The sequence below is a fragment of the Helianthus annuus genome, chromosome 11 (assembly GCF_002127325.2).
Source record: "Helianthus annuus cultivar XRQ/B chromosome 11, HanXRQr2.0-SUNRISE, whole genome shotgun sequence".
In the NCBI taxonomy this organism is placed as follows: Eukaryota; Viridiplantae; Streptophyta; class Magnoliopsida; order Asterales; family Asteraceae; genus Helianthus; species Helianthus annuus.
Genome location: NC_035443.2, coordinates 181,593,793 through 181,621,710, shown reverse-complemented (window position 1 = coordinate 181,621,710; position 27,918 = coordinate 181,593,793). Strand labels below are relative to the sequence as shown.

The following is a 27,918-nucleotide window of genomic DNA, read 5'->3' as shown; positions in this document are numbered from 1 at the left end:
TTTATTCGTGTTCGTTTGTTCGTTTACATTTCTAAAGACAACTTTAGTCAACAAGCATAGACTAGGCAGCTCATAGCAAACATTGACAATATGTTGTGAGCATATGTTGTTATTTATATATTTTATTTAGACTCAAATTGATCCAAACAATGATTCACGTGTTTTGGCTTTAAAAACGAAGGTACGAAGATTGCAAAACTTGGGGAAGTTTTTTATTGACAAAACAAAAGCCCTTTTATCAATAAGTTAGGGTCTGACAGCAGGCAGCTGGGTCAAACCACATGCGATTTTAAAATATTGAGTTTCTTCTCGCAAAGCAATGAAAAATGTAGAACTAACTAAACAGGTATGTAAAAGTTTGCCACATGATCCGGCTCATCAAGACCTTTCTGTCCGCTGGTTATGGCCTACGGCTCCCCGTAACTTCGACTATAGCTTAAGTTAAACCCGTTTAAAGTTTAGGCCTTTTCTACCAAGTTTTCCTTTGTCCAACGGATACAAGTAATAGTATGTCAACTCTTGTATTGACTCCTCATCAAAATGTATAATTCCAATAATTTGTTCATATAGTTATAACTTTGAAAACATTTTTAACTCAAATATAGTCTTGTAAACTATAATAATTGTTTTGTTACACTAAATAGGTTATAAAAATAGGTTATAAATAGGTTATAAAAAAATACCTTTAAAAAAAATAGGTTATAAAAATAACTCACTAAATAGCCGAATTGGAAGATACTTTTTGCTCAAATTCCACCGAACATTACATTTTGTCTCACAATTTTTAGGCATTGGATGATAGGTACCTCATCCCAAATTTGAACCACCTTTTACCTTTTATCCTTTTCTTACAGTGGAGCCATATCACTCCAAATTTTAGGTTGACGTATGTTTTCCACTGTAAAAAAAATAAAATATTATATAAATTGTTTAATTATTGATGTTTGGTTAGATATCATTGTCTATTCCAATACCCTTGTTTGGTATATCAATAATTAGGTATATGAATATAATCATCCTATTTATTAACTAAATAATAATAATAAAATTAAAATGATAATAATAATAACAATAATAATAATAATAATAATAATAATAATAATAATAATAATAATAATAATAATAATAATAATAATAATAATAATAATATCCCACTATTGCTACTGCCAAAAATAGTAACCCTATTGCTACTAATAATATTAGTACTATAAAGTTATTTATAATTGTACTAATACTTTCATCTAAAAGCCATAAGTTTTTATTAGAAAGCAAGTTCTTGAGCTAATTCCTCCAACAAGAACCCGAAAATGTCCCTCTCTATATCAACCCCCATATCTCTAATCGTTTCTCCATCGCACCACTTCCACCCTTCATTTCTGAAGTCGGTTTCAACTATCATATCAATTGTATACAACTCGACCACTTTCCACAAACGCAAACGCTTGCATACCCTTTGCACGACCATCGCATGTTCTTCTTTCTTGTTCTCTTCTTCGATGAGGTCACATATGAGTTTTCTCATGTACCATGGGATTTTTCCAATACCTAGATGGTTCACTATCTCCATAAAATACTCTTCGTTAGTCACCTCTTCTTCGTTTGCTAAAACGTCCTCATCTTCATCGTAACGTTGTTCTAACATGCAGTTTTCAAGTTGGATTGGATCTAACTCCGCAAGCCTCTCGAACCGTTTAAGCTTTTGTAATAGTTGATGTTTTGCTCCTACAAATTTGACACAAGTTATATTTAGAAATTAGAATACAACATAAATGAATGTAACACAAATAAGTGATATATTCCTAATGTGTAAATGAATACAACACAAGTTATTCAATGGGTCCCACAAATAATTGTGTTTCCACTTATTACAAACCAATTATTGACCTTGATTAGGACTTTAATTAAACCTTTTTTTGATAATTAATATGGCCGACACAAGTCCATTAGCCGCAAGAGGTTAGCTAACAAAAATATATTGTTTTTTTCCCAATATGCATGCAATGTACAAATGTTAATGCATAACTTACAAGTCACTATACTAAAACCATATCTATGGACAATTAACTAATGCACGACAACAAGCACAAAACATATACAAACGAGTAAAATATTAAAGATGAAAACGACCCCCTAACCGATTAAGATTCAGGAAAGATGTGAAGATATATAGACAATTCTTTTAATTCATACAACTTCATTATTGGGACGTGTTTCATATTTCGTACATATCGGCATAATTAGGGGTCCGCTGACCCTCTGGTCACTAGATTTCGTCATGATTTTCTTTACAGAAAATGTTTTTTTAGGAAGACATTCGTTAAACCCTTAGACACTTACCAATACGCCGCTAATTATATTTTTAAACCCTCAAAAGTGTAGCGGCGCACTTATTAGAATTAATCGTTTCAACACATAGTATATGTACAATATTGTCACTTACTTTGTACATTCGCGTAACTCCGCTCGATATCATAACCGTCCTCTTCTGTGGGCCCACCGTCACGTTCTTCCTCGTCATCATCAAACAAAGGATCAAGTACCGAAACCGGACTACATTGTTCTTTTTCATCATCATTTTGTCTATTAATTTCTTCAGAGCACCCGACTTCATAACTTTCTTTGTCCTAAAATGTTACCAAATTTCAATTTTTTGTGACAAAATAACAAAAGAGAAATAATAATAACATAAATTTCAATATTTCCAATAGTTTTTATAATTGTCGGGATATTGAAAAGTTGACTTTTGACTCTTTTCTAGCTTGTTCTATGGACCACCATACGGCCATACTGGTATGTTACATGTGTGTGCAAGGGATTGTTTGGTATTAATTTAATATTAACAAAGATCCAAAATGTAAATAAAACAAACTTGGTTTTGTCCATTTGTGTGAGATTTAATGTTCATTCATATTTTTATGCAGCAATTATTCATGGGCCTAAATACATTTAATATGCGGTATTGTTTATTATAAAAAAGTTCGGTAAATTCAACAATCAAATAATTAGAAATTTCGTACAATTCAACCAAATTAGTTTTAAAAGTATGTTGAATAGATAATTCTTCAAATAAAAACTTGTTTTATTTAATTTAGAAAGGGGTGGCGGCGCTGCTTATTGTCCCTCTACCTTCTGTTTTAATATAACTTGGCAAGTATGAATGAAAATACTTGTTTTATTTAAAAATAAATTAAAACTTGTAAAAACTAGCATGCGCTTTAATCTTTATAATTTTTTACTTAAAAACCGCTCTTTATCAAACATGTTCTTAATATAGAATCTTTGTAAAACAGAAAACATACCCTCACAGAAAAATTCATCTCATCCAACTATGAGTGCTTAGATACATAATTCTTTAATGACGAAGAGGTGAAATCCATATAGGAAATAACAAACGGTGTGAATATCGTAGTTTTCTACTTATAATCCGTTCTTTATTAAACAAGCCTTGAGTTTAGAATCTTAGTAAAAGACAAAAACACCCTCATAGAATAATTTATCTCAACATCAAATCAGGGGTGTTTTTGTCATCACATACAATACATAATCCTCCACAAGTTAGGAAAGGCTAAACGTATCCTATGTGTTTAAAGTACTACTCGTCCAAAAGAGTTAAATGTCATTTTACTAAATGTGGTTTTAGCTATTTTATAAGTTTAGTTCAAATGTTTCATTTTTCGTTTGTGTGTTTAAAAAGGTTTCATCGTTGCCATTTTATTCCACTGGGTTAACTTTATCCATTTTTTCCTGTTAATGAGAAGGACAATTCGGTCATTTTATATGTAATTCTGTTAACTAGAAGGACAATTCGGTCATATAAAATGATCGAATTGCCCTTCTCGTTAACAGAAAAAATAGATGAATTTAACCCAGCGGACTAAAATGATAAAGGTGAAACCTTTATTGACCCACAGAAACATTTGAACTAAACTGTCAAAATGACAAACTAAAATGACATTTAACTCCATCCAAAATGAAGAGCAAGTCTAGCAACACTCTTGTTAGTTTACACGCTAATTAAAGCACCCTCTAATTCTACTCCTACCGCAAACAACAATTCCTAATTTTAATTACTTTTTTAAAAAATATAAAATTACATAGCTTACTTTTTAAACATGTCAGAAATTATCACCACTAACCAAAGGTGAACAACTAAATAATAAAATAAATAAAAAAAACAATATACTAAAAAGTAGTAGAAACAAAACCTGTCGAAGTTGATCACTCGGAGACACCACCGGCGACAACAAATCCTGTTTCCGGCGATCCGGCGACGGACTTCGTTGAAGCGAAAACCGAAAAGGGCTCGAAGAATCCGAACACAAACACTCAATTTCATCAAACTCATCATCTAATCTCGAACTACACGAAGTTTCCACCCCCAACACCTTCTCCGACCACTCTCCGGCGCAACTCCGGCCATCATCACAAAAACTTTTATTATTTCTCTCCGTCCCGGTATCAATTCCCCGGCGTTTGGTTCGGGTGCTCCGGTCTTTCAACCGCTGGAGAAAAGACCCGAGTAACCCGAACCGGATGTTCTTAAATTTGGATCCGGATCCGGGTGGTCCGGATCCTGACCCGGATCCGAACCCGGGTTTGGGTTTTTGAACCCGGGTGGCGGCATCAAGCAGCATGGCAGCGGTTCTTGCCGGAATATTAATAAACATTGTAGCATTGTTACATGGGCTTTTTAACTCTTTGGCCGGAAAATCAAGAAACGGCGACGTTTTGAAGCCCGGTGAGTCGTTAGACGACAAGAAACAAACATGGTTGATACAAAAGGTGTTTAAAGATTTTGATTCGATTATGGGTTTTGGTTTTTTGACAACAATGGATGTTTTTTGGGCGGGTTTGAGGAGTGTACGACGGTCTTGAATAAAGGTTTTGAGGTGGAATGGTTCTTGATCTTGTTTGAGTAACTCGTGTAAGTGTTTTTGAGTCATGATGATGATGGTTTTTTTGGTTTTTTTTACATGAGAAAAGGAGTAAAAGGGGTTTTGAAGATTGGAAGTTGATATTGAGAGTTGGAAGAGATTTTGAACAAGGAAAAGGGAAGATTGGGAATTGTGAAATGGTGAGAGAGTGGGAGGTTTTGGGTTTTAAATGTGCAGGGACAAACCGCCGCGAAGGGTTGGGTGAAAATATACTTTATTATGTTGTTGTCTATTATTATATTTATAGGCATAAACACATAGTGAGTTTTAGGGACTGTTTGGTAGCATCTAAATGATTATTAAGAGGTTATCTATTAATGAAATCATTAAGAATTTTACCAATGAGAAGGTAGAAGAATGTGACATGTGATGATTTACCATTAAGAGGTTACATCTTAACCATTCAGACTTGAGGTTACCTCTTATTCATTCAGAGGTTTTAAACCATTAAGAGGTAGCATCTGAATGGTCATTAAGAGGCTACCAAACAGCCCCTTAATAATGTAACAGAATGTCTTGTGAATTTACAATCCTACTTAATAATTAACAAAGAGTATTATTATTTTAGCGTCATGTAAGCATAAGGATAATAACTAAATCGATCAATAACTAGGTGCAGTGAAATAACTAAAATTTAAAAAAAAAACAAAAGAGAAAAAACTTGATTGGTTGAAGTAGCCCATGGCCCCACTTCTTTGCCTTTGGCGCTCACCATTCCAATGGCGGAAGTCCCATTGGCGCTCCCTTGTAATGGAATAACTAACATGGCGATGGTGACGTGGAGGCCATTGGTGTCCTCATCTACCTTTGTAACGCACGGTCTAAGGTTATGTGTTATGAGACTTTATTAGTAACGTATCATCATTGATTGGAACACGAACATCGTTAGGCTTGGAACTATGGGGTAGTGCACCTACCGATGTGGCAAGAATTGGGCACGAAAGGGGGTTAAACGCCATGCCAAGGGGTGTGAAAAGGGAGGGGGTTTGTTGTGTAGGCTAGGCTCGTGAAAGGGAAAGAGTTGGTAGGTCACAAGGTTATCAATTAATCAAGTTTTGTCTTGAATTTCTTTTTCTTTAATTTATTTAACTAAAATATTATTTTAGTGGGTGGTGGATGGTGAAAACTTGTGAAATCATTAAACACAAAGGTGAAAAAAGTGAATTAGAGCTCATGCCTATTGCTGGAGAGGTGGAAACCCGAGCTTTAAGGTGTTTATCTTACGAGTTTTGTTCTGTTTTAAGTAATTATATGTGTTGAATAAGATAACTATGAGAAATAATGGTTTTGCAGGTTAATTGCTTAATTCGGGGAAGTTAAAGGGTTTAGATGCGAAGTGGAACGCTCGAGACTGATAAACAAGGCAACCGGTACTGTTCGGGACGTGTTTCGGGTCATAAAGTATCTTAGATGTGCGAGAAATGGAGAAGATTAAAGTTCATGAAGCAATTATGACAATTATTGAAAGTTGAGTTCAAGTTACATGTGGCTATGACATCTGCGACGTGGCTTACGGTTCATCAACCGTAAGTTACGGTTGATATGAAGATTCTTAAAAAATTCACAGCAAACATCACTTGTGGCTTACGGTTGGAGACATGGACTTACGGTTCAAAGAGGATTGTAACAAAGGATGGACCGTAACCTGCGGTCCGTAGATCGTAGGCTACGGCAGGTTCTACGGGACGCGCGAGATTTGACTTTTTGGGCAGAATTAATAGTTTTTTTTAACCCTAGTTCTCATAACACTTGATGCATTACGAAATTTGGCAGCAAGGAATCACTTTTGGGGCTCTCAACTCTCATCAACATCATCATTCCTCTTACAATCAACCGAATTAATCATGCAATAATCATTCTTCCAAGCTTTTGAAGATCACTTATGCGAGATGAGCGGCTAGTCCTTTCGTGGTTTCCTCCGGATGGAGGATTTGTGTAAGTTAGGTGATATTATGTGTTTTTGATTATGTATGAACTCGGTGATCTAAGCATTCGATGCTTTTCACCTTTTGATTTGATTAACTTGTTGTAAACGATTGCATTTTATTGAACTTTAATCTTTAATCATTCAATTCCCAGGAGTTCTAGTAATTGGGATATATCTGAGGTCGGATTAGGGTTGGTAATTGTAATTGATGTTAATATGATAACCTCCTGTTATGTATTGATCGGAGTACTTAGTCTGTGAATGTCACAATCAATTAATTAGGTTAATACTTATGTCTATGTAAGTGTTTTGAGAAAACATATAATTGAAATCTAACTGAGAATCTGAATTCCGGAGGAACCATTGTTTTTCTAATTGATAAAAACTCAAATTAGTTCGTTTAATTTAGCAAATCAACAAATTCACAATCAAGTTTTCTTTTTCTGTAATAGATAATTAATACTTGGCATTGCAACACTTTCCACAATACTCCTCTGGTTCGATGCCCGACTTATTCTATCTACATAGTTTAGTTCGGTTTTTGTATGTTCTTCACGACAGACATCACCTACGTGGCAGTAATATGACACTTTTTGAAGTGGTAGGGAAAATTTGTAAAACGGTAACGAATAGCCTTATATGTGGGCCGTCATTGGAACATGTGGCGTAAAGAGGGCACTAGGGTATGGAACTACAACATGTGTGCGCTATTGGAAGAAGGTGAACGAGGGTCCCTTATGTGACATATACGTGGTTTCACTTTTCTTTCCAATGGAGCCCTAATAAATTCCCCCATAACACAAAGACTAATATATGTTATGCCGATAATTGATAATCAATAGAGTTGATATTGTTAATGTCATTAGTGGTACTTCAACTTTTACTTTTGTTGTTAAAGGCGATTTCAGTACTTACTCAAACGAAAAAGTTACCACGCATGCCTCTGATGAATAACTTACTAGTTTTTTTCAATAAGAATGTTGTTTGGAAACGACGTGAATAAACATTAGGGACAAAAGAAGTTACTTTTCTGTTAGATTGAGATTGTCTTTGAAAACTAAAGTGAAAATAAGAAGTGTTATTGGTCATATATTATCTGTATGGATTATTATCGACTAGTAATCTTAGTTAGGATTGTTAAAAATATTTAACGTGTATTATATTATACATTATTTAAAATTACTTTTAGACCTTTATAAATTGAAAGCTTTTTAATATTGTTTTATTTATTTATCATTTAATTAAAGTCATCTAATAATGCATAGCCAATTTTGGCCACATGCATAGGCCTTTAGTGAGCTAAAAGATGAACTAACGTGTACATTTCTTTCATTTTTACACCTTTTCCCCCAATAATTATCTAGTCTAAGCCTTGGATAATGAAAATCTTGATAGGTTGATGGTATGTGATGACGGGAGTAGCTCAAGACTCAATAAAATGACTAAGAATACATAGTAGCTTGAAGGGTTAAAAGGTTTAAAGCTCAGGAACTAAGGTGAACAGCACGTGCACAGTAATCAGTCACCTCACTGATTACTTAGACAACTCTCTCACAGCCGCTGTTGATACAACAAATAATAGACCAAGGTCTGCAGCGACATCTCTGGGTAAAAGGGTTCAGGGGTTCGATTAGCCTAACGCAGGTCGTGGGGTCCCCCCACGTTTGCAAGACGTGGAGAGAGGTTCACTAGTATTGTTTTTATCCTCCTTAGATCTTGAGCTGATTAGAAATCAGCCCAGAAAGCGATCGTTGGAGAAGATGAATTATTTAGTGTGAAGAAGAGAAGCAAGCTTGAAGCTAGTTCTCAAGAGGGAGAGGAAAAATCAGAGAGTTGGAGTGATATCTGCTGATCCTGGTGTGTTTTGTGTGGTGAAATGGCCTGCATTTTATAAGGGAACGTGTTTCTCAAAGGAGAAACCCGTGACTAGTGAATCTGTGCTTGCAGTGAGGGGTTTGCCCATTTTGGGGGTTGAAGGGTTTGGACCTGCGGACAAAAGGGTGTGCTCTCCCACATGGTCTGGTTGCAGCTGGGCAGGAGGTTTCACACGTTAAGTGTTGATTTGACAGGACACTGTGCTTGTCCTTTTTACTGTTCATGACCGTTGGAACATTTCCGAACCTTTTAACCTTTTAAGCTGTTGTGTCTCTAATCAGTTTATTAAGGTTTGAGCTACCCCCGTCATCACCTTCTTGAAGCGAAACCTGTTTCCGGCGATCCGGCGACGGACTTCGTTGAAGCGAAAACCGAAAAGGGCTCGAAGAATCCGAACACAAACACTCAATTTCATCAAACTCATCATCTAATCTCGAACTACACGAAGTTTCCACCCCCAACACCTTCTCCGACCACTCTCCGGTACAACTCCGGCCATCATCACAAAAACTTTTTTTATTTCTCTCCGTCCCGGAATCAATTCCCCGGCGTTTAGTTCGGGTGCTCCGGTCTTTCAAACGCTGGAGAAAAGACCCGAGTAACCCGAACCGGATGTTCTTAAATTTGGAACCGGATCCGGGTGATCCGGATCCTGACCCGGATCCGAACCCGGGTTTGGGTTTTTGAACCCGGGTGGCGGCATCAAGCAGCATGGCGGCGGTCCTTGCCGGAATATTAATAAACATTGTAGCATTGTTACATGGGCTTTTTAACTCTTTTGCCGGAAAATCAAGAAACGGCGACGTTTTGAAACCGGGTGAGTCGTTAGACGACAAGAAACAAACATGGTTGATACAAAAGGTGTTAAAAGATTTTGATTCGATTATGGGTTTTGGTTTTTTGACAACAATGGATGTTTTTTGGGCGGGTTTGAGGAGTGTACGACGGTCTTGAATAAAGGTTTTGAGGTGGAATGGTTCTTGATCTTGTTTGAGTAACTCGTGTAAGTGTTTTTGAGTCATGATGATGATGGTTTTTTAGGTTTTTTTTACATGAGAAAAGGAGTAAAAGGGGTTTTGAAGATTGGAAGTTGATGTTTTGAAGAGATTTTGAACAAGAAAAAGGGAAGATTGGGAATTGTGAAATGGTGAGAGAGTGGGAGGTTTTGGGTTTTAAATGTGCAGGGACAAACCGCCGCGAAGGGTTGGGTGAAAATATACTTTATTATGTTGTTGTCTATTATTATATTTAGGCTATTGGGTATACTTTCACGCCCCTTAACTACATGTAGGCACCACATCACATACTTGACCCTCTTTCACCTTCACCACACACCAAGGAAATGGTTTAACCCCATTAACTCCCCTTAAAATTAATTAAAATACATATATATAGCATGTTGTTGTGTGTGTACAAATTTTGAAATGCTTGATTCTCTCCCTCTCTCTCCTGGTTAACATCTTAACATGTGAAGTTTTTAATGTCTCTTAATACCCTTCAGGAGCGGTTTAACAAGTGTTAACGAATGCCAACTAGGATTAACACCAATGGATGTTAGAGTATACCAGGTGGCCTTATAGGCATAAACACATACTGAGTTTTAATAATGTAATGGTATATGATGTGGAATTACAACCCTAATTAAGATTATGAGTAATGGTTAATGCTCTTTAAAGGGTATTTTTTGACATATCATCATCATAATAGTTCATGTAATGGTTAAGACTTCGTAAGGGTGTACGGTGTGGGACTCGGCAACACGCGGCAAACCAGTTTGCCGATCGGCAAACACCGGCGCCGATCTTTTGGCGACGCGGCAAAGCAATGGAATCGGGGACAGGTTACCGAGTCGGGAAAGAAGAGAGAGAGTGAGGGAGCAGGAGAGAGAGAGTGAGTGTATGAGAGAGAGGGTTTTGTGGGGTGGGGTCCATGCCATCTCTTAACCAATCACACATTTTTCCTTTTTTAAAAAAAAAAAAGTTTACCATTCACCAAGTGTTTAAACCATTACCAACACTTTTTACCAAAGTTTAAACATTTTTCACTGATTGACGTGGTACACTCTCATTGGTTGATTTTTTAGTTTGCCACTCCAAAGTGTTTAACCACTCCTTACACCCTAATGTCGTTTCATTTATTAGTTTCCTTGTTTTTCCTCCTTATTAGGGCATTATTCTAGAAATGCCCCTCTCTCTTCATTCCCTTATAATGCCCATGAGGAATGGTGTAAGAGCATTTTCAAAATCTTCCATGCCCTTATAAAGCCCCATTACATATGACCTAATAATTAACAAAGAGTATTGTTATTTCAGCGTCACGTAAGGGTAAGGGTAAGGGTAAGGGTAATAACTTTTTTTTTTGAAAGGTGTGAATTATTCGCGAATGTCGGGAGGTCTAGCATACGTTGTCTTAATCGGGTCCGCGCTAGAGAGCCCCCTCGCACAATAGATCCTCAATTTAAACCCCTCAATGAGAAACTCCTATCATCCAGACTCGAACCTTGAGACCTGGAGGGGAAAACTCACCCGAGCCCACCATAGGTGAAACTTAAATACCCATGGCCATCACTATAGCACTAGTGATGGTTGGTAAGGATAATTAATAACTAAACCAATCAATAATTAGGTGTAGTGAAATAACTAAAATTTTAAAGAAATAATAAAGAGAAAAAACCTAATTGGTTGAAGCAGCCCATGGCCCCACTTCTTTGCCTTTGGCGCTCACCATTCCAATGGCGGAAATCCCATTGACTCCCACATCCATCTCCCCTGTAATGGAATAACTATCTTGGCGATGGTGACGTGGAGGCTATTGATACCCCCCATCTACCTTTGTAATGCACAGTCTAAGGTTATGTGTTACGGGACTTTGTTGGTGAGATATTATCATTGATCGGAACGCGAACATCGTTAGGCTTGGAGTCATAGGGTAACGCACCTATCAATGTGGCAAGAATTGGACACGAAAGGTGAAAGGGAAGGGGGTTTGTTGTGTAGTATGCCTGTAAACGAACCGAACGTTCATCAACTGTTCGTGAACATGTTTGGCGGGAAGTTCGTTTATGTCCGTTCCTTTATGTTCGTGAACGTTCGATTATATGTTCATGTTCGATTAAGGTTAAATGAACAAACACGAGCATGTATATGTTCGTGTTCGTTCGATTCGTTTACAGGCCTATTGTGTAGGCCAGGGTCGTGAAAGGGGGAGAGCTGGTGGGTCACAAAGCTATCAATCAATTAAATTTTGTCTTCGATTTCTTTTTCTTTAATTTATTTAACTAAAATATTATTTTAATGGGTGGTGGATAGTGAAAATCTGTGAAACCATTAAAAACAAAGGTGAAAAAAGTGAGTTAGAGCTCATGCCCACATGGCAGTAATATGATAGACACTTTTTGACGTGGGAGTGAAAATTTGTGAAACGGTAACGAATATCTTTATATGTGGGGCATCATTGGGACATGCGGCGTGACGGGGGCACTAGGGGTGTGGAACCACAACATGGGTGCGCCATTGGAAGAAGGTGAACGAAGGTCCCTTACGTGACATATACGTGGTTCCACTTTTCTTTCCAATTGAGCCCTAATAAATCCCCCCATAACACATAGACTAATGTATGTTATGCTGATAATTGATAATCAATACAGTTGATATTGTTAATGTGATTAGTGGTACTTCAACTTTTACTTTTGTTGTTAAAGGCGATTTAAGTACTCTAACGAAAAAGTTACCACGCATGCCTTTGTTGAATAACTTACTGATTTTTTTTTTCCAATAAGAATGTTGTTTGGAAACGACATGAATAAACATTAGGGACAAAAGAACTTACTTTTCGGCTAGATTGAGATTGTCTTTGAAAATTAAAGTGAAAATAAGGAGTGTTATTGGTCATATTATCTGTATGGATTATTATCGATTAGTAATCTTAGTTAGGATTGTTAAAATATTTTATTTATTTATCATTTAATTAAAGTCATCTGATAATGCATAGCCAATTTTGGCCACATGGATAGGCCTTTAGTGAGAGCTAAAAGATGAACTAACGTGTACATTTCTTTCATTTTTACACCTTTTCCCCCAATAATTGTCTAGTCTAAGCCTTGGATATTGAAAATCTTGATAGGTTGATGGTATAGAACCATATATATATTTACAAACATGTTGACAAGCATGGGATGATTGTATTTAAAAGATTGATGATACACAGTGACGAGTTGATTTTCCAGAAATTGCTAGTAATAGAGGGAATATTATCATGGTTTGATATTTTTCTTAACATACAAAATGTGGAGTTAAAAAGGTCAATATACACGGTCAGGTATGCAGGGGCGCAGCTTCCTTGGGGCGGAGGCCCCCCCCCCCCCCCCCCGAACTTTTCGACGCGTAATGAATGGATGAGTAATGGAATTGATTATTATCATTCCATTTTCTTGTTTGGTTACCATGTGAGAATGGAATGAATTATTACTTTATGTTGTTCGGTAGACAAGAAAAGACAAGGAATAAAAGCGATGGTGAGAAGGATTATGTTGTAATCAATTGTGTCTGTTATGCACACTTTTTGAAGAGCATCAGGATCATATGTTTATAATTGTCCGTTCGCAAAGGATGTTTTGAGAAGGATTTCATGGTGGAAAGGATTCAAAATAAATCTCTCCATCATCTACACGTCGCTTTGATTGCTATGGAAAAATCTCAAGGCATGAGTCTTCTCTAAAACATGGTGTGTAGTTGGGAAGCTAATTGACGATGTTAAATCTTAGGTTTTCACTTAGATTACTAGCAAATGCAAACCTCTAGACTTACGTCGGGATAGTTGGGTGAAAACTCCTAGTCGATAGTTTGTAAACGGTAATTGAATAGTTGCTCTTTATGTTGTGTGCTATATAATTGTTTTGATCTTACGTTTCGTAGAGATCTTGGTAGTAGGGCTATGTACTTTCATTGCCAGCGGGACGCCAGTTGTGTTTCGTTAATGAATATTCGTTGTTTAAAAGAAAGAAAAAATAAAGCATATATTCTTTCTAAATTTGACACATAGTTATGCACACTAAAACTTGATACTTATCAGTTATTTAGATCTCTTTAAACATGTGGAGTTCAAAGAAGTTTGATATAGACATCCCATGGAGTGTCAACCTAATTTTCTTTATACTATTTAAGCAAATATTCTTTTAAGATTTGAAACATCTTTTCACATTAAAACTCCAGACTTATAAGTCATTTCTAACTCTTTAAACATTCGTAGAAAACTTAAAAAAATCATGCGTTAGCAGCTGAGGAAGTGTATGAGTGTTTTAATTGTGATATTTTTTTCTCAAACACTTATATTGAAATTTATAACTAGTGACTCCTATCATGATTAGGCAGAATTTATAGATGTAATCTATACCTTGACTAGTCATGATAAATAATTGAGGATTTCTACCAAAGAGTTATTGGGGGAATTTAGAATGCGAAGGATGATCTTAGAGGCATTTAAACACTTTGAGATCAAATTATTTTGATATTTTTCCTGAATAATTCAATCGAATACAACTTAGAATTTCAGAAAAAAAAAAAAAAAAAAAACTAGTATCTGTGTATTGTGAAATTTATATAAACCAGGGTTAGGATTCAGCTGAGATAATCAAGGTGGATGATGATGCTTTTTGTAATAGGTTAGAGATGAAGTGTGAGGTATAGGATGGCTCCAAGAACAAAGGAATGCTTTCATAATACGTAACTCCACATCAAAAACCCCAAAAAACAGTCAACATTCGGTCAAACCCACATACTTGCGAAAATCACCGTCGGAAATATTGGCAACGCGTCGGCGACAGGGAATACCCGTGTCGGCAACACATCATGTATGATTGCTTTTCTGTCGACGCATTAAACCACTGCATAGGGAGTTTTGCGGACGACGCAACGCGTCGGGGACGGCCCAGAGCCGCGTCGCCGACGCAACTTCTAACTCTGGATCTTTGTTTTGTTCGTTTCTTGCACTCGGTTGACTACGATGCTCCGTAAAGCTCCTGAATAGCTCTTTAAACTTTGTTAGACCTGCAAAACACAATTACAATCAAAGTAGGCCATTCGAAACCAAAGTTCACGTAAAAACACAAACTTAATACGATAAATCAACGGGTGTTCAACTACGTATCACATCCCTACACTAGTCTTTTGCTTGCCCTCAAGCAAATATGCTTTTCACTTCACATGGGTCGAACAAAACAACACACTTCCCATTCTCAAAAAACTCAAGTTAAGGTCTAATGTCATAGCCGGTTCACAATTTTCACATATCAAAAGTAATTCAACAGTTAAATGGATTTGTCAGTTTTAACACGTGAAATGGTTACTCAAGATTAACCCACCCTTGAAACTAGCATACCATGCACATCCTGCACAATGTTCTCTCCACTCAGTTATTTAAAACTATCAATAATGCACTAGCATTTTATAGTGAACACTCGAACCAATTAGAACTACGCATAAGCTTGCAACTTAATCATTCAACACCAATTAACATAAAAACGAGGCACAAGTCAAAAGGTCTTTTTCGGGTTATAACAGGCTAGGCTAAGGGTATGGAATGAGAATTTAAAAGTGGCTAAGGTGATGAAAACTCGATTTATTAATAACAAAACTAACTAATAAACAACCAACAACAAGGTACAACTTCGCCTTTTATTCAATAAACAACTGAAAATATCTTTTTGAATTTTTCATAACCAAGTTCCGCTACTTTTTCATGTATTTTTTGGATTTTTTTTAATCAGAATTTTTTCAACAATACTAACAACACAACACCTAGAATCGAATTTTCATCACTTGGGTTAAAAACAAAAAGGTTGAACGGTCAAGGGTTAAATGGGCTGATTTAACGAAAGGTTTAGGCTCAAAGTTGGCGACTAGAGGATTAATTTCGGGTATGTATGATAAAAAATGCGTAATTCTATAACAACCCTAAAATAAACCGACACCCTCCTAAATATTTTGACACCCTAAAAATATATTAAAATATCCCAATATGTCTTAAAATATACCCCGTACGCAAAACCGAGCCCAAAATATGTTCAAACATTGAAAATAAATAAAACAAAAATTATTGGGTTGTCGCGGGGCGCGACGCCCCTAGCTAACATCGTCGCGGGCCACGACGCACCTGGCCACCCGCCCTCCTCCGGAAGCCGCCACGTGGCAACACGTGGCGAAGATAGACTGGTGACGCAACGAAGCTAGGCCCTACGCACCTAGGTCGCGGGCCGCGAAGGCCCTGACTGTGAGCTACGCGGGGCGCGACGGACTCGCTGACCAGCCCTATAAATTGTTTTGCTCGGCCTTCAGTCAGTTCGTCCCAAATCTTTCTTTCTCTCTCAAATTTTCACATAGTAGGCACTATACTCGGGTATAATACCCCCCTAAATAACGAAATTCTGCTCCGTTGTAAGTATCATAACCCCTGGATACGTATTAGATACGCTGCCCGATTGATCTAGGGTTCCGTAACGGCTGTCGTGGTTCTGCCCGACGTAGTCGTTGGAATGCCGTCTCAGGGAGGGTATTACTAATGTTAAAATGGGTTATTATACTAACACGTGTGCATTTGTGTAAATTATAGATAATTCTCAGGAAATCCTTACAGAAAACCTAAGACAGCAATGTGAGTAATCTCCTTTTTGTAAACAGTTTTTACAAAACCTTAAACATTTTACAATGCAATTTAGCAGTGATTAAGTCTTTGTAATTCTACAATTACTGCCGGTATGTTGGGGTTTTGTATATAAAATTTGAGACACGTTACCATTGGACGAAGAGTTAGCCAATGTGTAATATAACCCACCAGTCAGGATTGACAGTACTGAATGAGTAATTTGGTAGATGTAAACATTGTAATCGCTCTCAATACTGTTTAAATTAATAAAACTTTTCTTGATTGAACTCGGATTCACTCACCAGTATTTCCCACTGACAAAATGTTTTTAAACGCGTTTCAGGTAACACAATGTGAAAGCCAATTAGAAGCCAGCTGGACAGCACTGAAGGCTTGGAAAAGTGGCTATAAAAGTTACCTAAATAAAGAAGACATTTTATTTCAATAAAATGGGATTTATCCCTATAAATCAGTTTGTAATGAAAACTTGTGTTTTATCCCAATATGTTTATTTATATAAAATGTGGTGTTTTACTCTGATAAAATATTTGCTAACTACGGTCCTGATGAAATTTCCGCTGCCAAATTAATAAACACCGATACCACCGACACTGTTGTTCACGGCCACCCGTTCCCGGGATAGATAGGGGCGGGGGTTGCGACTGAAGGTGGTATCAGAGCTAAGCCACTGATTTAGCCACAGAAGTGTTCTGCTGACACCAAAATAAAATTCAAAGTGTTAGGAAATAAATTACGAAAATACGTGCATAACTGTATTTTATTGTTATGTGTTATTTAATTATTTGTTAGTTTACAGTATGAGCGACCAAGGACCATCTAACGTGTACCGTCAATTGTCTGGTTCGCCTAAAAGCGAAGGTGCCTCTTCACAGCCTGCCCTCTCAGGGTACTCTGCTGATACTGAAGAAGGAATATTCATGTTTAAGGCTCAGTCTGAAGAGCCATTCCCTCAGAAAAAGAGAGGATGGTTCAGTAGGGGAGCACATGAGCGTAGGAAGCATATGAAAAAGTTGCAAGAACAGAGAGCCCTAGCCGCCGCCAAAAGAGAAACCGATGCCCATGCCCAAGACATGATTAATAGGAGTTAACTAATTTCCATATCTTAGCAACCACTGCAGCTGACCCTAACCTGGATCAAATGTTAGCACCCCAACCACAACCACCAATTCCCGACCAACCAATGGAAATAGAAAACCCTGAAAATCAAGTAGAAATGCATGAATTTAACCCGGAGGAGATACCTAGGGTACCCGCACCTAATCCCTTAGACCCGAATTACGACCCGTGGTGGGACAACAATAGGGACTATGTGCAACGTTACCCCATACATGAAGATCTACCCATGCCGAACCTAGGAGCCTACCCAGGGTTGGACCCTCTAGATCCCTATTACGATAACGATGTATACATTAGGGAGATTTTAGAGAATCCTTACCCATTTCAGGCACCTACACCCCCATTCCAGGAACCCGCACCCCAGATTCCGAACCCAGTCCTAGAACCTGCACCCCCAATGAGTGCAGAAAATGTACAAGAACTCAGGACATTTGGTGAGGAAATTTTAGAGAGTAGCGAAAGGATGAAACAGGTGGGAGAGCGACTCGTCTGGAAGTACGACGAGCGCAATATGGATTTTTGGATGAATCCATATCCGTAGAACTGATGGTGGAGATGATAGTAATAATAATAATATAATATAATAATATATATAATATGTGTGTTTGAAAAAAAACTACGGATGCCTACTACTATTAGTGTAATTTTTATTTCAGTTGGTATTGTAATTTTAATTTCGAGTGTTGGTTTGTAGTAGATGCATATTATATTATAAGAAAAAGTAAAGTCGCAATGCTCGACGTTTTTAACCGACATGCGTGTTGTGTGATTGGTTGCATTAAATATTATTTTGCGATATTAATATGTGGTAAATGTTTAAAATTTAGATGGACAACGAAGTAAACCAGGAAAACCAGAATGATAATATTCAGAACGACGATAAGCCGATTAATGAGAATCCAAACAACAATAAAAATGGAAATCAAGTGGATAATAGTGCCATCCAACACATAGTGGCTCAAGGAATAATAGATGCAATGCCATTTATTATTCAAACTGTTAAGGAAGCTGATAATAAAAGTAAACATAGCAGTAAGCGACCAACTGAACCTAACACAACGTGAACAATGAACCTGTACTTCAAGTGCCCATTCCTAAAAGAAGAAGAACCATGCCTTATGTTTGTTCTTATAAAGAATTATGGTCTTGCAAACCAATAGAATTCTCGGGCAATGAAGGACCCATTGCAACTTTACGCTGGATAGAAAAGACTGAGGCTGTCTTAAAAATAAGCAAATGTGCGGAAGAGGATAAGATAATGTTTGCTTCCAATCTGTTTAAGAATTCAGCCTTAGAATGGTGGAACACTATCCTTCAGTCTAGAGGAAGTGATAGGATTTACAACATGGAATGGGAGGAATTTAAGAGCATGGTAGAAAGGAAATTTTGCCTTCCCAATGAAAAGGAACAAATAGCGAATAAGTTCCTGAACCTTAGAATGACTGGAGTGGATAGTAAGGGGTATACTACTACATTCTTTGAATATGCTAGAATAGTACCAACCCTTGCATCACCAGAACTAGTATTAATCTTCCTTAATATCTGGGGATTAATCGGAGAGATTAGGCATGTAGTCAAGGCAGCTAGACCTCAAACTATAGAAGAAACCGTAGAACTAGCAAATACCTTGACAGATGAGCTAGTGCGGACACGGGAAGAGGATCAAAGGAGGAACCTAGCTCAAAGACTTACCCAAGAATTCCGTTCTGGAAATACCAACCGTGGGAAAAATATAGGTTCTACATATGCACCTTATTGCAAGTATTGCAAAAGGAAGCATTCTGGAAGATGCTCCATATATTGCAATTTCTGCAAAATATCGGGACACAAGGAAGAAGACTGCAGGAAGAAAGCTAACAACAGGATATGCTACAACTGCGGAGAACAAGGTCATATCAAGCCAAACTGTCCAAAATTAGCTCCGGCTACGAACAACAAGAACACTAAAAATGCTAGAGCATTTGTTCTGACTGCAGATGAAACTAAGATGATTCCAGACGTAATAGCCGGTACGTTTTTAGTTAATGATGTTTTTGCTAAAGTATTATTTGACTCTGGTGCAAACCAAAGTTAATGATGTTTTTGCTAAAGTATTAATACTTCGTTTTGCAAACTTCTAAATCAATCATTAACTAAACTTACACAAGAATGTCTAGTAGAAACAGCAAATGGGGAAACCGTTAGGATTTCTGAAATCTTGCAGGAGCAAGAATAGAAATTTTAAATCAAAAATTTATGGCAAACCTTTACCCAATGAATCTGGCAGGATTTGATGTTGTATTAGGAATGGATTGGTTAATAGCCAATAAAGCCAATATTTTATGTGATCAAAAGTCAATTCAAGTAGATTCACCAAAGGGTGAAAAGATCACAATTAAAGGAGATAAGCCATCTAGATCCACAAAATTCATCTCTGTGATGAAAACAACAAGTTATATAAGAAAATGATCTATAGTGTATTTGATTTCTATAATCACTAACACTAAAGGAAAAGAACTGAAAGATATTCTAGTAGTATCTCAATTTTCAGACGTATTCCCAGAAGAATTACCAGGACTTCCGCCGGACAGGGAAGTCGAATTCAGAATCCATCTACTACCAGGAACGGCACCGATTGCCAAAGCACCTTACCATTTGGCACCCGCAGAAATGCAGGAACTGAAGAAACAATTAGACGAATTGTTGGAGAAAGGATTCATACAGCCAAGCTCATCGCCATGGGGAGCACCGATTTTATTCGTCAAAAAGAAGGACGGATCAATGCGTATGTGCATTGACTACCGTGAATTGAACATGGTCACGATTAAGAATCGGTACCCATTACCAAGAATCGATGATCTGTTTGATCAACTGTAAGGAGCTCGATTTTTCTCTAGAATCGATTTAAGGTCAGGATATCATCAATTAAAGGTACAGGAAGAGGACATTCCTAAAACCGCATTTAGAACAAGGTATGGCCATTATGAATTTACTGTCATGCCATTTGGTTTAACCAATGCCCCAGCCGCATTTATGGACATGATGAACCGAATATGTAAGCCATATTTGGATAAATTCATAATTGTTTTTATTGATGATATTCTCATCTATTCTAAAAGTAAAGAGGATCATGCAAGGCATTTGCACGCACTTCTAAGTTTATTAAGAAAAGAAAAACTTTATGCTAAGTTTTCAAAGTGTGAGTTTTGGTTAGAACAGGTACAGTTTCTTGGACATTTAGTCGATCATCAAGGAATCCATGTGGATCCCACAAAGATCGAGGCAATTACCAAATGGAAAACCCCTGAATCACTAACCGAGGTTAGAAGTTTCTTAGGATTGCCCGGTTATTATAGAAGATTTATTCGAGATTTCTCTAGAATAGCCATTCCCTTAACTAAGCTAACCTGTAAATCTGTTAAGTTTGAATGGGGACCAAAACAAGAAGAAGCCTTTAGAATTCTTAAGCAAAGATTAACCCACGCACCCATACTAGCGTTACCAGAAGGAACTGAAGATTTTGTAGTATATTGTGACGTTTCTAAGTTAGGTTATGGATGTGTATTGATGCAACGTCAAAAGGTTATAGCTTATGCATCTAGACAACTTAAGAATCATGAAGAAAATTATTTAACCCATGATCTAGAATTAGGAGCAATAATTTTTGCCCTTAAGATTTGGAGACATTACCTTTATGGTAGTAAGTTTACTATTTTCACTGATCACAAGAGTTTAAGGTATGTGTTCGGGCAAAAAGAGCTGAATATGAGACAAAGACGCTGGATGGAGATTCTTAGTGATTATGATTGTAATATCCAGTACCATGCGAGAAAGGCAAATTTAGTGGCTGATGTTTTAAGCCGAAAGTATCATGAAAAGCCAAAAAGGATACGTTCTCTTAAATTAAATCTACAAGTAGATTTAAATGAACAGATTAGAAAAGCACAAGAATCAGTAATCAAGGAAGATACTGAAAAATTAAAAGGTATGATCAAGGAATTAGAACAAGGAACAGATGGAATTTGGAGATTTCATAAGAAAAGAATGTGGATACCTAAATTAGGAAACCTACGCCATCGTATATTAGAAGAAGCCCATAAGTCTAAATATACGATGCATCCTGGAAGTGATAAAATGTATCAGAATTTAAGAAATAATTTTTGGTGGATAGGAATGAAAAAGGATATAGCAGCCTATGTTTCTAAGTGTTTAACTTGTTCACAAGTCAAAGCTGAACATCAGAAACCCTCAGGTTTATTGCAGCAGTTAGAAATGCCAGTGTGGAAATGGGAATTGATAACAATGTATTTTGTTACCAAATTACCCAAAACAAGAAAAGGTAATGATACAATCTGGGTGATTGTAGATAGGCTAACTAAGTCAGCTCATTTCCTACCAATAAAGGAAACTTTCAGTATGGAACAATTAGCCAAGTTATATGTAAATGAAATAGTTTCATTACATGGAATTCCTTTATCAATTGTTTCTTATAGGGATAGCCATTTTACCTCTCATTTTTGGGCAAGTTTCCAAAAAGCAATGGGAACCAAGCTAAATCTAAGCACAGCTTATCATCCTCAGACAGACGGACAAAGCGAAAGGACAATTCAGACAATGGAAGACATGCTTAAAACTTCTGTAATTGATTTCGGAGGTAATTGGGACGATCACTTACCATTAATAGAATTTTCTTATAATAACAGTTATCACACAAGTATCAATGTTGTTCCATTCGAAACACTTTATGGACGAAAGTGCCGAACTCCAGTCTGTTGGCCAGAAATTGGGGGAAAGAAACTATCTGGACCTAAAATAGTACAAGAAACAACCGACAAAATCATTCAAGTCAAGGAACGACTGAAAGCAACACGTGATCGACAAAAGAGCTATGCAGATAACAGACGCAAGCCGTTAGAATTTCAGGTAGGAGACAAAATGTTATTAAAAGTCTCTCCTTGGAAAGGAGATGTACGATTCATCAAGAGGAGAAAGCTAAGCCCCAGGCATGTTGGACCTTTTGAGATTATTAGAAGAATAGGACCTATAGCCTATCAGCTACAACTGCCAGAGGAAATGGCAGGAATACATGATGTATTTCATGTATCTAATCTCAAGAAATGTTTAGCTGATGAATCGCTGGTAGTGCCTCTTAAGGATATAGGGGTAAATGAACAACTTAAGTTTGTAGAGAGGCCTCTACAAATTGAAGACAGGAAAGTTAAGAATCTCAAGCACAAGAGATTAGTTCTGGTCAAAGTGAAATAGGAAGCCAAAAGAGGACCAGAATACACATGGAGCTTGAATCAGAAATGCAAAGGAAATACCCACACCTGTTCCAGTAGACCTCGAGGACGAGCTCTAAAACAAGGTGGGGAGGATATAACAACCCTAAAATAAACCGACACCCTCCTAAATATTTTGACACCCTAAAAATATATTAAAATATCCCAATATGTCTTAAAATACACCCCGTACGCAAAAACCGAGCCCAAAATACGTTAAAACATTGAAAAATAAATAAAAACAAATATTATTGGGCTGTCGCGGGGCGCGACGCCCCTAGCTAACATCGTCGCGGGCCGCGATGAACCTGGCCACGCGCCCTCCTCCGGAAGCCGCCACGTGGCAACACGTGGCGAAGCTAGACTGGTGACGCAACGAAGCTAGGCCCTACGCACCTAGGTCGCGGGCCGCGAAGGCCCTGGCTGTGAGCTACGCGGGGCGCGACGGACTCGCTGACCAGCCCTATAAATTGTTTTGCTCGGCCTTCAGTTAGTTCGTCCTAAATATTTCTTTCTCTCTCAAATTTTCACATAGTAGGCACTATACTCGGGTATAATACCCCCCTAAATAACGAAATTCTGCTCCGTTGTAAGTATTATTACCCCTGGATACGTATTAGATACGCTGCCCGATTAATCTAGGGTTCCGTAACGGCTGTCGTGGTTCTGCTCGACGTAGTCGTTGGAATGCCGTCTCGGGGAGGGTATTACTAATGTTAAAATGGGTTATTATACTAACACGTGTGCATTTGTGTAAATTATAGATAATTCTCAGGAAATCCTTACAGAAAACCTAAGACAGCAATGTGAGTAATCTCCTTTTTGTAAACAGTTTTTACAAAACCTTAAACATTTTACAATGCAATTTAGCAGTGATTGGGTCTTTGTAATTCTACAATTACTGCCGGTATGTTAGGGTTTTGTATACAAAATGTGAGACACGTTACCATTGGACGAAGAGTTAGCCAATGTGTAATATGACCCACCAGTCAGGATTGACAGTACTGAATGAGTAATTGGGTAGATGTAAACATTGTAATCGCTCTCAATACTGTTTAAATGACTAAAACTTTTCTTGATTGAACTGGGATTCACTCACCAGTGTTTCCCACTGACAAAATGTTTTTAAACGCGTTTCAGGTAACACAATGTCAAAGCCAATTAGAAGCCAGTTGGACAGCACTGAAGGCTTGGAAAAGTGGCTATAAAAGTTAACTAAATAAAGAAGGCCTTTTATTTCAATAAAATGGGATTTATCCCTATAAATCAGTTTGTAATGAAAACTTGGGTTTTATCCCAATATGTTTATTTATATAAAATATGGTGTTTTACTCTGATAAAATATTTGCTAACTACGGTCCTGATGAAATTTCCGCTGCCAAATTAATAAACACCGATACCACCGACACTGTTGTTCGCGGCCGCCCGTTCCCGGGACAGATAGGCGGGGGTTGCGACAAATTCCGAGTTCTCTAATTAGCAATTCCATGAGCTATTTTGTCGTTTTACTTGTTTAGAAGTTATCTCATATGGATTCATGTGTGTCGGTTATCAATTTCAACTAGTTTCTTTCAATTTATTGATTGTTCAATTACAAACCCTGATCAATAGGTGTTTGTGCGTGAAATCAATCACTATCACTATAGATCTAGTGATCCGGGACTTACAATCTTTTTGAAGCCCCACTCTTTTCCATGATGAATGCGGGACTGATCTCATCCAATGTAGACGAAAGTAGTAAATTAACCCATCTACACATCCCCCCCCCCACACAAAAACATCAATCGGACAACCCACAAAAATATGATTTGAGTGAAGAACTCCATTTAGACACATGGGACATAAAAGATTAGAAAAAGTCAGTCCTCTATAAGATTGGGCCAATTTGGTTAATGTTCTTCCATCTATTGCAAGCCTAATAAAAAGATTGAACAAAATGTGAATTAATTATACATGAATCATCATAAATCTCTATCTATTAATAACAAAACTAAATGGATAGTGTTTTGAGTGGTGGTTTCATGTGAATGACTAATCTGGGAGGTTGTCCATTTTAATCAAACGTGTCATCAAAAAAATTAGTATCCATTACACTTGTTACCTCTTAAAACTTTCCTCTTTATGAATCTCTCAAAGAGATTAGAGAAAGGAAATTGTTCTGATGTGGTTATTTCTCTCTCTTTAAGGCCACCGTCGTCTCCTTCTCTCACTAGACGTTGAATCCATCATCGCCGCCGGCAATTTCTGTACGTCTTTCTCCTTCTCTTCCTATAAAGAGAGATGGCCCCCGCTGGTGACCGTTGAATGCCTCTGTCAGGCGGTGCCTCCTACTTTTCTCACTACCGAGATGAAGTAGAGAGAAATTCGCCGCCGGTGAGCCTAGAATATCTCTGCTCAGGCTGATGAAGATGATTTTTTCATCTGAGGCTACGATGGCGAGATTTGGCGTAGTTGTTGCAAAATATAACCCATCGTTGCCGGCTGCTGTTCTATGCTGTCACACCCCGACCACGTAAAACATCAAATCATGGCGGAAACGTCGGGGAGTGTTGTAACAGAATTATTGTTTCACAACCATGGCATTCAAAGTTATGTTTTATTTATCAAACATGAAAGTTACATTGTCTTAAACGAAAGAAAACAAGGGTACATAACAGAATTAAACTAGTTCTAGCTTCATTTTTAAGTCACTAAGGCACAGGTCTGCCCTAGTGTGTCGCGATCATCCTATGCAACAGTTCCTGAAAACACATGTGAAAATAGGTACGTCAGCATAAAAATGCCTGTGAGATACATAGGTTTTATGAAAATAGGATTCATGACTTAGGTTTTAAAGAAATGTTTAATAAAAATTAGTCATGAATCTTGTTAAGTGTTTTCTTTTATAAATCATATGAAAATGTGATAAGAAATCAGATTTTATAAAAGAAAGGTGTATGGTTATTAAAATAACCAAGTAGAATGAGTTGTATATAATAAACTATTTTGTAAAACAAGGTCTTATGAAAAATATGTTATTTGTGTAAAATGTTATATGTCTAACTGAAATGATTTAAATAACGCTACGATATGTAATATCATACAAGCACTTATATACAGGAAGTACCGGCAGCGTATCCACCATGCTTGTATTATATTACACACGCCTCGTTACTTAAATCATTTACTCAAACAAACCACCAATGTAAAATGTTTATGTTTAAACCAATTGTCAAAATGTTTATGTCATAATGTAAATCATGTAATGTATATAACCAATGTCAAAATGTTCATGTGTCAAATGTAAATCATGTAACATGTATCCAAAATATCATGTATGGCATGTGAAATATATCAAGTAAACCATAGGTAACAATGCACAAAAACAAGGTGTTGAAGTAAAACTTATTTTAAATTAAAGTTATGTTTTTGTGGTAATGCATGCTATACTGATACAAACATCTATGCGGTATTGTGAAAATGCATACATTCAAGCTTTGTGACTGTGGCGATAAACCCTTATACAAATTAAAGGTTTGTCTAAGTTATGTTTATCCAATTCGGTCATTCCTTCCATCCAAACATACCTAGGATGTCAGGAACGGGAGTTGTCATGGTACCACTACCTACTAACGAACGGCGTGATCAATGTTAATGAATGTATTTTGGTCCCATTTAAACAAACCAAATGTCATACCAAAATGTAAGCATGTGATGTAAAATAAATGTACTAAGTATGATGAACATACATAGCATGAAAAGGTAATGTAAAACAATGCACTAGGTATGCACTAAATGGACATACATAGCATGAAATGTAATGTAAATCAAATGTACTAAGTATGCAACAAAGGACATACATAGCAAAAACACAATGAAATCATGTACTATAAATGTACTAATGAACATAACAAGCATATGATATGAAAACATGGAAAGCACGAAAGTAACAAGTAGGCACATGTGTTTCACCCCAACATGTTTGAAAAACAGTAAAAGAGGGGTCTATGTACTCACTGGAGATTGCTCAATAGTCTTTAGATAACCACCAAGCAAAGCAATAAAGATCGTGGAATCAAACGACACCTAATATAGGTAACTACGTTAATAAACGGACCTAAATCGGAGGATCGGGTAGAATGAGGTTTCGTAAAACAAATGAGTGTACGAACTCATGTAATGTGGTTTGACAAAGCCTACATTCTAAAACGAAACCGATCCTAAGTGCTTACGACCCATTATGACTCGTTTAGGTAGCTTACGCTACTTTAACACGTCGTTCGCGTAAAACACGTTCGGACCGCCTATCTAGTCCTATGATAAGTAAAATATGCCTTAACATGTCTAATAATGTTGCCTAATCAGTTTAGATGTCAAAATTTTGGTTACATATGCTTAAAATGAATTTATGCGTAAAAAGGGCATTTTGGTCATTTACCTAAGGCATATAAACTACCTATCATACAACTACTTAAACGAAGTGACCATAAGGTATAACCTCGGAAGGTTATTCCCTATGCAACTATGGTCACCTAATGTGCTTGGTCGGATCCTAATGATTGACCAAACGGGTCGGGTTCGTAAGTCTAAGCGATTGATTAGATCGCTTACCTTACGACCCTATTTAAGCACAAATCTAAAAGTGATGAGCTAAACATGTTAAAACATGTTTAACGAAGTTTGAAAACAGGTTTGGTATCAAAACAAAGGGTCTTGATACCTAAAAGTAGTTTGGTTACAAAATACGCAAGAATACGCATTTTGGCCGAAACTACGACTCGCCACTATGCCTAAATAACGTGGTAATCAGTAGGTATAGTCACAAGGGACTATAACCATCGTGATTACGCTCACGTTATGAAGTTCAAACGAACTTCGTGTTGACCATAATCTGGTCAATGCAGAAAGTCGAACAAAGTTTGACTTTCATGCTAAAACGCATAAAAGAACGAAAGAATACTTACAACGGGTCCAAGAACGGAAGCTTTAATCTGAATATTCTCAGGTATGAAGTGATAAACACATCAACTTAGAGAACCAATTCAGATTCAAAGGTGTGAGTTTGAGAGTGAAGTGGGTGGGGGTATCTATAGATTTCCTAGAACCGTTAAGATCGTTCATCGAATACCGTGCTTCAATCTCAACCGTACATGTGCACCCATGGTTT

The 27,918-nt window shown here is 37.2% G+C and overlaps 1 protein-coding gene across 2 annotated transcripts; it reads right to left on the bottom strand.

The window, feature by feature from the left end:
- Positions 1–1,114: 1,114 nt before the first annotated feature.
- On the bottom strand, positions 1,115–9,928 carry LOC110891355. Of its 2 annotated transcripts, XM_022139052.2 has the most exons (4): positions 9,066–9,928; positions 4,206–4,250; positions 2,441–2,624; positions 1,171–1,722 (listed from the first exon to the last, which is right to left on the bottom strand). In XM_022139052.2, the coding sequence occupies exons 1-4, from the start codon at positions 9,756–9,758 to the stop codon at positions 1,262–1,264; spliced, it is 1,383 nt and encodes a 460-aa protein (XP_021994744.1). In that variant the 5' UTR covers positions 9,759–9,928; the 3' UTR covers positions 1,171–1,261. The 2 variants fall into 2 exon arrangements, with proteins under 2 accessions (XP_021994743.1, XP_021994744.1); XM_022139051.2 differs by lacking the exon at positions 9,066–9,928 and having other exon boundaries at positions 1,115–1,722; positions 4,206–5,148.
- Between the last annotated feature and the right edge of the window lie 17,990 nt (positions 9,929–27,918).

Bases quoted from the DNA above. Each gene is read 5' to 3' on its own strand.
- LOC110891355 (XM_022139052.2), bottom strand. From the start codon at position 9,758: ATGACTCAAAAACACTTACACGAGTTACTCAAACAAGATCAAGAACCA. The intron at 4,251-9,065 runs GTTTCGCTTCAA...CGCCGGAAACAG, and splicing joins CGCCGGATCGCCGGAAACAG to GATTTGTTGTCGCCGGTGGT. The intron at 1,723-2,440 runs GTAAGTGACAAT...TCAAATTTGTAG, and splicing joins GAGTTACGCGAATGTACAAA to GAGCAAAACATCAACTATTA.